Raw genomic sequence first — 12927 nt, 5'->3', positions numbered from 1 at the left:
GCAGATAACGGCAAAGACGACTTTTCATCAATGTATTGCATCAGATCCAGCTTTCTTTATTTTATTTTAGTTTTGTTACAGAAATTATCACATGAGAAAAGTTTGTCTTGGTAATGCCTGCTGTAATTAATTCAAATTCTTGTATTATCTATAGATAGAAAATACTAATCATTTATCATTATTTTTTGTAAGTCTTGGTAACATTTTCTGTTTTTCTTTCTTTAAATAAAAAACAAAGCAATACTCCACACAAAATATAATAGATTCCTGCATTGTGTTTATGCGTATGATAAAGCAGGTGCAATCAAAGGGGAGTTTGGGGGGAGAAGAAGGGAGAAGGGAAAACATTCTTATCAAATCGAGATTCTTGATCAATTACAACCAAAATTATATTTTATTATTCTAGAAAGAAAGAAATACAGAGACAGTCTAATTATGAATAGGTGAAATAAACTAATAGGCATGTCCAAGTACCAAGCCAATAAGTTTGATTGAATGTCAAATAATTAAAATGCTAATGATAGTAGTAGTAGTAGTAGACGAAGACTTTACACACTAAAATAAAATCACACCTCTCAATTGGGGTGGACACACAAGGAAAGCTGATTTGGCAACACTCCTTTAGATTCAGTGGTCTAACTACTATTACCTTTTTTCATTAGTATTATGCCTTGGTATTTCAGTGTCAGACTAAACCTTTTAAGCTCTATATGTACCATTGACAAGGAACTACCAAAATTTATCTATATATATAGTTGTTTTGTACACATAGAATACCTTTCAAGCCAAAATTAAATAAATTAATATATATATATGTATAAATGTATGCATGCATATATACGTGCTTATGTTGTACAGAGAGTCCCTTTAAAAGAATATTACCAGTATTCTCTCTCTCTCTCTTTTTGTTAAAGAAGAAAACAATGTATACATAATTCATGCTATATTGACTTATGGTACAGTGTCGACAGTTGGTTTGAACAAATTTACCCTTGACTGGTACGGTTACCAAAACTCATTGAACTTGAAATTGTTTTCAATTCATCTATATATCTTTTGATTATATATATATATATGTATGTATTTGAGACCCTGAATATCATGGATCAACAACCAACTAAACTCAAGACTCATACACTATGTTAAAAAAAAAGATCAATTTTGGTAGGACATTTTTTACAAGATTCTCTAGGATTTATGGGTTGTTTTTAAGGTTGCATTTTAATTAAGCACTGATTTTATTTTAAAGAAAATTGTATTAAATGTATGTTTCAATTTCAATTTTTCTTATTTTTCTTCTTCTACTATCAATATACACTATAGAAGAAGAAGGGCGATTTTATTGTTGATATTGTTGCAAGTTTTCTAGGGTTTAAGGTATGTTTTTTTTATAGTGGAATTTTAACCAAGCACTATTTTTTTTTCTTTTATATATATTCACTTTTTATCCCACCATGTATTTCGCAGTCAACACAAAATCATCTTTGTATCCTATCACCTCAAAGAATAGAAAATTATTCAAAGAATGTAATAACTAACAAAATGGGCATATTGAAGATCCCCTGGCGATAACCAGCCCATAGAACATATATATATATATTTGGAGCTTGCCAACATTACTTTCCCAAAATTACTCTTCAGGTCATCTTTTGCTAGTCTTTAAGTTGTTCAGATTTGAATGACACGCGTGAATCTATCAGGAATACTACAGTTCTATTCCAATTGTTCAAGTAGATCAAGTCCAAAGGTAGCAGCACGGTCTCTATTTCACAAAACCAAACCAAACCAAAGCCTTGATTAAGCAACCAAAGATTAAGAAGAGATCACTATATTTTCGCGTGATTTCTCAATAACCACTTTGCCTTTATTCTTTCTGTCAAAGTTCTGACTTTCATCTAAATGTGAACCAATCGCTTTAAGAGGAGCGCGGTTCCTGTCAAACTTGCGATCACCTTTAAAGAATTTTTATAAAACCAGGCTGTCTATTGCAAACATTATGTATCTATTTTTACAGCTAAACTGAATAACGTTTTGCACAACTTTACTTAGCAAATGAAATATATATATATATATATATTATCAACAGGATAATCAACATCTATATAGCTTGAATTGATCTTCACTAACAATGCCATTTATATACAGTTTTATAATTAACTGTTTGGCCATTTGTATCTGGGAGTGCAACAAAGTCATCATGCTACAATAAACAGCTTAGTTATCGATCCAAATTACCCCATTTAACTTACTGGACCTGTCCAAAGCCAATACAGTTAATGCCAGTATGAAATTAATTGCTCACCATCAAAGTAGATTTCATAATGATAATAAAATCACTCTGACTAATCTATAGCTATTCAAATACTAGTTGTAAAAGTACTATATAAAAGAAAGTGGTATAGAGGTAGCATCGATGTAGGTATTCTGAACAAGGTCTGCATTTTTCATAAATCATTCGAGCACTAACTTGCGACTCTTGGAACCTACAAGTAATTATTACTTCTTTTTTAATATGATGTATAAAGAAACACCCTTGGTATTGGACTCTGGTCGATGACTGAACAAATCGCTAATATTTGATGACTCTAATTGTTAGATTAATTATATTGAATTGAATGTAGTAATTTTTCTATATTTGATAACCTGGTGATTTTTTTTTTAAAAAAATAATCATAATAGCCCGATCAACTAATTAAGACACTACTTTTTGATAAACCTCTAGAATATATCTTGTAGCATATCACAGTCTATACAATGCTTATAAGGGTAGACGGTGTATAAAAGCTACATAGAGTAAAATCGAACAAAAAAAGTAGAAGAAGAAAAGATTTCTTGAATTTTATGGCGTTGTGTTGAAACAGTAAAATAATGCATGTGAACTTTTAGGCCAAGTTTCTTTTTTTTTTGTTACAATATATCTTTGTAAATAAATTCTCAGTGATACATTGAATTGACTTGACTTTAATTGAATACCCCCTTGTAGAAAAAAAAATAGCCAATTGAATGAAACCTTTGTTTTTTTTTTTAAAAAAAAAAGGTTTTAAAAGACTACAATACATTATTGATCTTTATAGGATTTACTCTCACTTATACATATGTATTATATACATGTATAAAATAAAATATAAAAAATAGAAGACTCGCAGTCACATGCTCGGCCTCTCTTTCTCTCTATCTCATTCTTTTTAAATGTGTTGTGTGTGCGGACTGCGCTTGTGACAAAAAAAGAACTTTTTTTTTTTTTTTTTTTTTGGTTCCTCATCTGTTCTCCGATGCCTATTGGCTCTAAACCAATTGGTTCTGACGTTTGCACATTTTAGCTGTCCACTTAAAAATAAGCAACTTGACTTCCAGTCCCCTTTTTTTTTCATATATAATATATATATATAATATATATTTAATTTTTTTTTTATATTTTATTCGGCTTTGTCTTTAATTTCTTCTTCATAGATTTTGTCTCTTCATCTCTTATACATCACAAATAGTTCATGAATTCTACCCAAACGCAAACAAACACCCCTAAACCTGCTTTGAATGGTGCCAGAATAAAACAAAGAAAAGTAAGTTTCCTGCTCTTCTTTTATTATTTTATTCTCTTCATTTAGTCCTTGTCCTTGTCCTTGACTTTTGGAATCTTACATCTGATCCCTTTACCTCTTCGTTTACTCTTCTAGGGTGTCCAAAAAGCACAAGCAAAACACGAGCCAGAAAGTAAGTTCATATAATATTTTATTTTATTACATACACAATAAAAACAAAAGACTCATCTAATCTCTTCAACCTTGTTAGTCTTTAGGGACCAGGTCCTTAAGTTATTGGAAACAGCTAAGCCTGGAAATCTAGAAGACATCTCGCTCAAACTTGACGCAGGTGGAAATACTCTTGAATATCGTAAATACAACGATTCACTCTTTGAAATCCTTATTACTGGTGGAATTTTGGGTAAGACTTCTTAAATATATGTATAAAAATAGATAACATAAAACCCTACGTCAGAAGAGAGAGAGAGAGACACACACACATACATACACATACATTTTTTTCTTCTTCTGCTTTTATTTTTTATTTTTTATTTATTTTAGCTATGTATGCGTGCGTGCGTGTTTTGTTTTGTTTTGTTTTGTTTTGTTTTGTTTTGTTTTTATTATCCTTATTATCATAACACTAACCTCTTTCTTATCTCCACCTCTTTAGAACCCGGAGGAATCATTAATGATGACGCCGAACGTTGCCCTTTCAGCATCTTTGGCTGTGCCGATGACAACACATCTATCAAGAACGCAGTTGATGTGTTCAACAAGCTTATCCGTCGTTACAAGTACTTGACACGTTCTTTTGAAGAAACCCTGAAGAACATCCTTCAATACATCAACCGTTGGCAACCAGCCGAAAACCACAAATTGGCCGTCGCTACTGGCTACTTTGTAACCATCCAGCTCGGAAGTCTTTCTGTCCTCAAGGTCCTCTTCAAGGACTACTTGGTCAAGGATGGTAAGTTTGATTTTGATATTGCTGTGGTACATATACTGTAATTGGTTTATATCCATCTATATCTTCTACATCTAATTTTATAAAGAGAGAGAAAGAAAGAAAGAAAGAAAAAAGCAGGGGGGTAGTAGTAAAGAATAAGAATAAGAATAAGAAAATAATATAATATAATATAATATAATATGTATACGCGCGTATATCTTTCAAGACAAGAACAAGACGCTTATTCATTATTTTGCTCACTATCTGTAGGTCTTTCGCTCGAATTTGCTACCACCGTCTTCCGTACCATCCTGAGTGTCCAGACTATCGAGCAGCTCGGCAAGTCTCTCATCAACTCTGGTCTCGACTCAAAGTTGATCGAACTTTTCCCTCCCAACAAGCGTGAGGATGAATGCCTCGTCCGTCACTTTGAGGCTGAGGACATGAAGCCCTTGGTTGAGTTCCACCAGAGAAACCAAAAGAACTCTAAGAAAGATGAGTTGGCTTACAAGCTCAAGGAGATGCTTCAATCCGAGGCAGGCGTTGCTGAGGTAAATTACTAAAGTAATATATAAACCAAAAGAAACCTAATCAGAGATAATCGATTAATTAACGCTATATATATATATATATATATATGTGTGTGTATGCATTTAGGTAATTGCCTATGTCAAGCAAAGCTCCAAGGATGCTGGTCTCGTTGAATCAGAGATCATCCAGATCATTTGGGTTGCTATTCTCAGCACTCTTGATCTTATCAATGCCCGTCCTGATCAGGTTGAGGCACAGACCTTCCGTGCTCTTAACGTAAGTCTTGCTTGTGTTGCATTTATTGGCTTGATAATAATCGCAATAGGTGTTTATGCTAACATCAACGATCTTTTACAGGAATGGTCCAAACTTATGGAGGCTTTTGCCACCTCCCCAAAGACTGAGATTGTCTTGCTTCAAAAGGCTCAGTTGACTTGTTACGAGGATGCCAAGTTCACAAAGTTCTTCCGTCAAATCGTCCAACTCTTGTACAAGAACGACGTTTTGTCTGACAATGCCATCCTTTACTGGGCCGACAAGGCACACAAACCCCAGGGTAAAACCATGTTCATTAAGCAGATGGAACCTTTTGTCCAGTGGTTGAAGGACAATGAGGACAGCAGCGAAGAAGAAGAGGATTAAACAAGAGTAAGAAAGCAAGGGCAGTAAAGGCAGTAAGGAAGGAAAGAAGAGACTAAGAGAGAAAGTAGACGAGGTGTTGTTGTTGTTGTTTTTTTATCTTCATATTATTTTTATCTTTATTATTATATATTATATATTATATATATTTTTCATCATCACATAAAACACAAACCAACCAGACAATTATTTGTATATTTGTTTCTTAAATGCTTTGAAAACATGAGCCTTTTTTTTTTTTTGCTTTTTGCTTTTTGCTTTTTGCTTTTCTGCTCACTAGTTAGTCTATTGATCGACCTATATATTATATATGTAATTATCAGAATTTATTTATTTATTTATTTATTAATTAGTTAAATAGCAGTAATCATTATGGCTGTAATAAATAGCCAAAAAAACAAAGAAAAAGAAAAAGAAAAAAACCAAGCCTCCCAAAGTGTTTCGAGTTTTGGCTGTTATTCAATTTAATTTTAAAAGAATGAAAAAATAAATAATCAATTAGTTACACAAAAGAACAGCAAGACTATCTTCAAGTAATAAGACCAATTAATTGATACTGATACTGATACTGATATTTCTCTTTATTCAATTGATTGAATTGGCTCTTTTTATATAATTCTTTACTCATATTAAAAATAAAATAAAATCACGATGTTAAAAACTCTAAGAGAGAGAGAGATTTTGTGGGCGTATTTAAAAGTAAAAGTAAATAATAAAATTGAGCACAGTGAAATGAACTTCTTCAATTGTTCTCATCAAACTCAGTTGCATGATCATTTTTCTCCCTTTCTCCTATTTTATGTTGCATTTCATTCCACAATAGATTTTTCTTTCCAATCCTGTAATCATAAGTGCTATTTAATAACAATAAAAGTCTATTGCCACCTGATATAATCCTACATGAACACAAAACCTCAGACCACCCATTTTTTTCTTTCTTTTTTGTCGATCCTTTTTTTTTCATATTAATATTAATGCCATTATTTGTTTCTCATACCCATTTTATACCTTTATATTCTTCTAATTAATAACCATGCTAGTAAACAGCTTACCTTTCGAAATTCTCTCCAATATCGCCGATTTCCTACAAACCCCAGACATACTTACAGGTTCGGTTGTCTGCCGGGCCTGGAAGAGACCATTTGAAGAATCTCTCTGGCGACACATCACAATCACCTCTGACCATCAACTGGACATCTTTTGCGACAAACTCTACAACCAGCAATTATCCGGTAACAAGTTCGATCACCATGTGCGGCAACTTGACCTGAGCTATCATCGTCCAAACTACCCAGAAAGCTTTAATTTAATAGAGCAGAGTTTCCCCTTGCTCGATCACCTCTGTATTAGCGACAATGCCTGGTTCACCACAGACCCTCCGCCCTATGTCAATTGGAGCCACTGGAAGACCCTCACTCGTCTAGACTGGTGGATATTCGATAGTGCAGTACTTGCTCCAGAATCCTATTTTGCTCTCTCCTTCCTTCCAAATCTGACCTCGCTCAAGCTGTCCTACGACTGTGAGGACGAAGGAGCCTTCACCCTCGATGGCTTTGAGATGCTACTCCAAAACACCCCTCGTCTCAAAACTCTCTCCGTCGACAGTCTAATCGGCAACATGCCCGAAACAGACCTTGCGCGTATCAAAACTCTACCTCCCAGCACCACCCTAACAGCCCTGTTCATCGAATCCTACTCCTGGGATCTCGGATGGCTCTGTTATTGGGCCCACAAGTGTCCCAATCTCCAATCTCTGGAGTGGAATAGCTCCGTAACCGGAACCACACCGCACCATATGGACGAAGCTTCGGAAGTCCTCAAGACAATGCAAAACGCATTCAAGAATCTCAAAAGATTTGATATGGAAGCTCTAAAGGATTCTCACGCAGACCATTTTTTTGAACTCCTTCACCAGTGCGACACATCTCTGAAGCATCTCGAACTTAGGCTCAAGAGCGACGAGCAGTACGTTCCATTGAAAATGTTTGAGGAAGCACCGTTTTGCTTCTTTGAATCTCTGGAAACGATCTTTCTGGATCTCGCTGGCGAGACTTCGGACCTCTTTCTTTTACCGTATGCCTTCCGCACATGTTGTCGGCTAGCAAACCTGAAGATCATCGCACCGGACCTAATTATCGAGCTCGACGTTCTTTTAGACCATTGTCAAGCCCTCAAGACCCTCGAACTCAATGTTTGTGAAGTTGCGACAAGTGATGACACCCCTTTGTACCCATCAGCCCATGCTCTTCGCGTGATCGAGCTCGAAAAGGCAACTCTTCCCAGTTCTCTCTTTTATTACATTTCACAACGGTGTCCTCAACTCAGCCGCTTGCATATACTTGACTCTGACGTCGTGTGTTCCCTATCATGTACTGCAGGAAATATGAGCATCTTCATGCCATACACACACCTGGATACATTAATGGTTACCTCGGTAGAGTTTCACGTCATCACCAACTCAAATAATATGGAGTCTGTCGTACTAAATTATCTGCACCTGGTTCAAATCGACAGTCCATCAGAACAAACCACGTTTTCATTTAGACCAATCCGTCCAACATCTCACCACAGCACCGATCTGGAAATACATCCCCCACAATGGTATTGTCAGTACGCCAAGGACGGCACACCAGACACAGTTTCTTTTCAGGCCTTGGACATAGACCAGACACGCCAATTCGAGCTTTATTTGAAATCAAAGCAGTGTACCGAAGATTTGGTAGAGAGGCGAATTAAAGAGCAAAATTGCCCGGGGCATCCGTTGGACGCAAATGATTGGATGGAAGACCTACTTCCGGAAAATGTAGCACTACAAATCGGGTACACCAAAACAGCCATCATTAGATAGCTGGATCTATTCTATTGATTAAGCATGAAATATTTTAAATATTTTAAATATTAAGTATTAATTATAAACTATAAATTCTAATAGCAATAATAACAATAATAATCGTAATAATCATAATTTACTATAAAAATTAAATAATATAAAAGGCCAACAGACAGACATGTCATTTTATTTATTTATTTATTTATTTATTTATTTATTAAGTGGGGTGAGGTTCAGCTATCGACAATCAGATTGTGGCCGAGTGTTTCGTACCTCAAGTACAATAGGCTGTTTCATTAAGTTTTACATGTTTCGCTCTTAAGATTGCCGTGTCTTAATACACAGACCAATAATAATTTGCATTCTTATCTTTACCTCTACTTATATTTTCTTACAAAACATTTATAAACATCAGTAGTAAATCTGTTACTTCATTCTCCTAGCAACTAATCTTTTATTGTTATCGGAAGAGTGATTTAAACTTTAGCTCAATAAAATCCCAAGTATTTTTATATTTATATTTTGTATTACACCATCTTACAGTTAAAAGCAACATATCTAAAGCTAATAAGACGCCTTGATATTTGAGGTAGCCATATACCTAAGAACTACTACTGTTATTATTAGTATCGTTAAAAAAAATAAGTAATCTAATCAATAAGATCTACAAAAGAAATTCAAATGCAAATTTCGTGTTCATCTATTTTTGGTGCTTCTTTAATTTACATACATACATACATACATACATACATACAAATATATAGGTATAGAAATAATGATATCAACTTGACTAGGTTTGCATATGTATTACATATATCTCAAAATGAAGTTTTAATTAAAGAGAGAGAGAGAGAGAGAAAAGAGGTAACCAAGGCTTACATTATCAGATATAACCCATTTGTAAAAAGCTAGGTTTACACCTGGCTACTACTTTTTAAGTAAATTTCTTCTCTTTCCAGAAAAATAAAAATCCAAAAGAGAGTTTGTTTTCGTTCCTTTTGCTCTTTGCTCTTTCTCTCGTAGGGTAATCGTAAGCGATTATCTTTTCTGTGTAAATAAAGCCTACGCCACATTCCAAACTTATTTACGACCATCAAGTAGAGCAACCGTCAAGGTTTTGGTACAACGATACTCTATATGGCCAGAAACATATTTGTAAGCTGCGTGATCTCAAGTTTTGCACCTTGTATAGTACACTTTTACTGTATTCAAATGCCTTTTTCCTTTATATACGCACACTACAAAGAGAAAATTGTCATTAGTGTAGTTTGACAATTGAAACTAAAAATAAAACAAAAACAATGTAGACAAACTAAAAGCTCAAAAAAAGGGATACAAATCTTTAAGCTATATTAGGGGGTTTCACCAGCTTTGGATGCTTGACTGTTGGATATAGCGGTAGTTTAAGCACCAGCCAATAATAATAAGTATCGAAAAAAGACTGGTGAAACCCACTAATGACCCTTGGTTGATATGTTTTCTCTCATATACATCAAAATTCATATGTACAATACGCTTGATTAGAGTACCCATAAATATAGTGCCTATGCCCAAATTTCTCACAAGTAAGTTATACTTCTATAATTTGGTATCAAGATAACTACTTTTATATAAATTTATTATTTTTTATTTTTGACTTGGCCTTTATATGAACTTCGCTATCAATCGTACATAAAGTACAAAATTTACAAAATTTCGGCGAAGTCACAACATCTAGAGTATCAAACTATTTTTTTTAGATGCTTGGATGCTCATTTTTTATTTTTTGAAGATTTGTCACAGCCAATCATTTTCCGAATTAAACCACCGCTACATCCACCAGTCAAGCATCCAAAGCTGGTGAAACCCCCTATTATTAGAGCATCTTTAGCAGTCGACTTTATATCTAACTTTATATCAAATTTAAAACTCTAGTTAAACTCAGTACCCCCCGATAGTTCAATTAAATTCATTTTAAAAATAAAAGACAGCAGCAACCTTTGAGGTCCCATTTTTACACTTTTAAAAAGGAAATCGCTTGGTAAAAAAGGAATGATTCCTCCCAATGATGCGCGTTGAGTTTGTTGTGCGTGCAACTTGATCAGAAATAAGAATAAAAATGTATTGAAGAAGAATTACAAATGTAATTCTAGAGTATGAGTTTGGGTGGGAAAGTGAATAATAGAGAGAAAGTAGGGACCTTGGTGAGATGATAAGAGACATTCAGGCACCGAGTTACCAAATATAGACTTCTATCAAACATTTTTTGTTGGAATATAATGTCTCAAACATAGTATACATTTGGTAATCATTGCCTGTCGGAGATACATTTGTCTAAGATCAACAAGTGTATTGCCTTCAGCATCTCATGTGGCTTGGCACACAATGCAAAGGACCCTATTATATCTTATTGGTAGTAGTATGCTTGGATATTGAAAGCATTTCAATTCTGCAATGAACTGGTTTATATTTTTACCAATGTACAAAAATATATGCAGAATAATAATGGATCCAGTTGTCCTAGTATCAACAAAATCAATGTCAGCTTACATTATTCTTTATGAAAAATAACTCTACAAGCTAGTCTAATGATTTGCTTTGTTATTCTCTTTCAAATAAACTTACAATGACTTTTAACACTCGCGTCAGCATTCTTGTAAGCATAATGTCCACTTTTACTATCAGAGCGGCTGTTATTGAGGACACTGAAGCCAAGAAGATACAAAGGCAGATTGTCATCCAAAATAGAATGATGAGATTACTGTGCGAAAACCATCTGTATCTCAGGATATTCCCAGATGATGATTGCAAATTTCTTTTCCGGTTTACATACCAACAGGTATTTTAAGTTCAACATATAGAGCAAGCCATATTGATCCAACTTATATTCAAAATTAGATGCAGCAATTAGTTCTTCTTTTCGGACTCAAAGAGAAAATGTTTTTTCAAGAAAACTCAAGGGGGAAATTCAGTCTTTCAGCAATAGAATCTGTAGCAATATTACTTCATAGATTGTCATACTCATCTCGTCTGGGTGATCTGGCAATATTTTTTGGAAGGTCAGAGTCGACACTCAGTCCTGTGTTTAAAGAACTTGTATGCAGACTTCATTTGAAATTTAGAGCTGCCATGATATTTGACTATAACCAGTTCAAGCCAGAGAATCTGGAGAGATTTAGTAATGCGATTTACAGAAAATGTAAGTGTTACCTGCAATAAAACATATAGTCAAAGTCAATAATTTTGCTGTTATTTTTGGCTACAAATAAGGTCAGCGTGTTCAGCACTGTATTGGATTTATTGATGGCACATTTGTGAAAGTTGCCAGACCAACAGACAACCAAGAACAATGCTACACTGGCCACTACGTAAGCTAATGATTTGTATATTTTTAAAGTAATCTGGTTTCTATATTTCTTTTTTCTAACTTGACATACATGTTTTGTATAGAGAGCTCATGGCCTCAAGTATCAAGCAGTTGTTACACCAGATGGTATAACATCGTCTTTCTATGGCCCTGTGGTTGGATCTCATCATGATATGTTTCTTTACAGGGAAAGCCGCATAGAGACATATATGCGCAACACATTCGATTTCAGACATGAGCACGGTCCATGTTATCATTTGTATGGAGATCTCGCCTATGTTTCTTCAGAGTACATGATGCATCCATTTGGCAATGGTAAGTTCTTCATATTCACTATGTTTGAAACAATTCATTCTTATATTTGTTGTTTTTTTCTAAACCTTTAGCTCCAGAAGATTCACCATACCATGTATTCAATATGGAAATGTCACGACTTTGTGTCTCTGTAGAGCATGAATTTTCTTATGTAGGAAATTTATTTTCCTTTGTCAAGTTTGTACAGAATCAGAGGCTATTTCTTAGCCCAGTTGCATCCCACTACATAGTGGCAACTTTATTGAAGAATATATATGTGTGCTTCAACAGAGGAAATCAGACAAGCATGAAGTTCAACGTCTTACCTCCCATCCCTCAGAATTATGTGTATGGCTTGTTACATTAAAATCTGTGTTCTTGAATATTTTGTTGATATATATAATAAAATCCTAATAAACCAAGAAGTTATAAAGTTATTTCATGTATTTCAATTTGTTATATATATTTGTGTGTGTAATGTATTTTAGATAATTAATTAGACATAAAAAACGCTTTAACTGACTGTGTTATTACTATGAATAAAAATGGTAATATTCTTATGATACAATCTCAATAAACAAGAGATGATTTTTCAATCAAGCAATAGTATCAAGACAATAAAATGTTACACTTAACTTGTTATGATATATTAGATAAAATTTGATGAAACAGTTCTAGAATATTGTCATTAGTTAACAAAATGTAAAATGCAAAAGTGTTCTTAATGAGGTAAAATTGTGTCTTTACTAAAATTACTAAACTTTCTCGAGTTGTGATTATTAAACTGGTCATTTTCATATAATTATACGAATTTATA

The 12927-nt window shown here is 34.1% G+C and overlaps 3 protein-coding genes across 3 annotated transcripts; all 3 read left to right on the top strand.

Moving 5' to 3' along the window:
• Positions 1 to 3430: 3430 nt before the first annotated feature.
• PHYBLDRAFT_180480 (hypothetical protein) lies at positions 3431 to 5874 on the top strand. The gene is made up of 7 exons (XM_018438321.1): positions 3431 to 3560; positions 3675 to 3711; positions 3790 to 3942; positions 4195 to 4491; positions 4741 to 5021; positions 5128 to 5277; positions 5359 to 5874. Exons 1-7 carry the CDS (start codon positions 3489 to 3491, stop codon positions 5641 to 5643), a joined length of 1275 nt encoding a protein of 424 aa, XP_018294050.1. The 5' UTR covers positions 3431 to 3488; the 3' UTR covers positions 5644 to 5874.
• A 799-nt stretch (positions 5875 to 6673) lies between these two features.
• Positions 6674 to 10384, top strand: PHYBLDRAFT_165984 (hypothetical protein; the record flags this gene model as incomplete). The annotated part of the gene is made up of 5 exons (XM_018435347.1): positions 6674 to 8460; positions 8693 to 8748; positions 9532 to 9590; positions 9995 to 10035; positions 10210 to 10384. 5 exons carry the CDS (start codon positions 6674 to 6676, stop codon positions 10382 to 10384), a joined length of 2118 nt encoding a protein of 705 aa, XP_018294049.1.
• A 691-nt stretch (positions 10385 to 11075) lies between these two features.
• Positions 11076 to 12477, top strand: PHYBLDRAFT_186089 (hypothetical protein; the record flags this gene model as incomplete). Its single annotated transcript, XM_018439192.1, has 5 exons — positions 11076 to 11288; positions 11348 to 11648; positions 11720 to 11817; positions 11900 to 12131; positions 12203 to 12477. The coding sequence occupies 5 exons, from the start codon at positions 11076 to 11078 to the stop codon at positions 12475 to 12477; spliced, it is 1119 nt and encodes a 372-aa protein (XP_018294048.1).
• Between the last annotated feature and the right edge of the window lie 450 nt (positions 12478 to 12927).

The sequence above is a fragment of the Phycomyces blakesleeanus genome, assembly GCF_001638985.1.
Source record: "Phycomyces blakesleeanus NRRL 1555(-) unplaced genomic scaffold PHYBLscaffold_6, whole genome shotgun sequence".
Classification (NCBI taxonomy): domain Eukaryota; kingdom Fungi; phylum Mucoromycota; class Mucoromycetes; order Mucorales; family Phycomycetaceae; genus Phycomyces; species Phycomyces blakesleeanus.
This window is presented reverse-complemented; position numbering and strand designations above follow the sequence as displayed.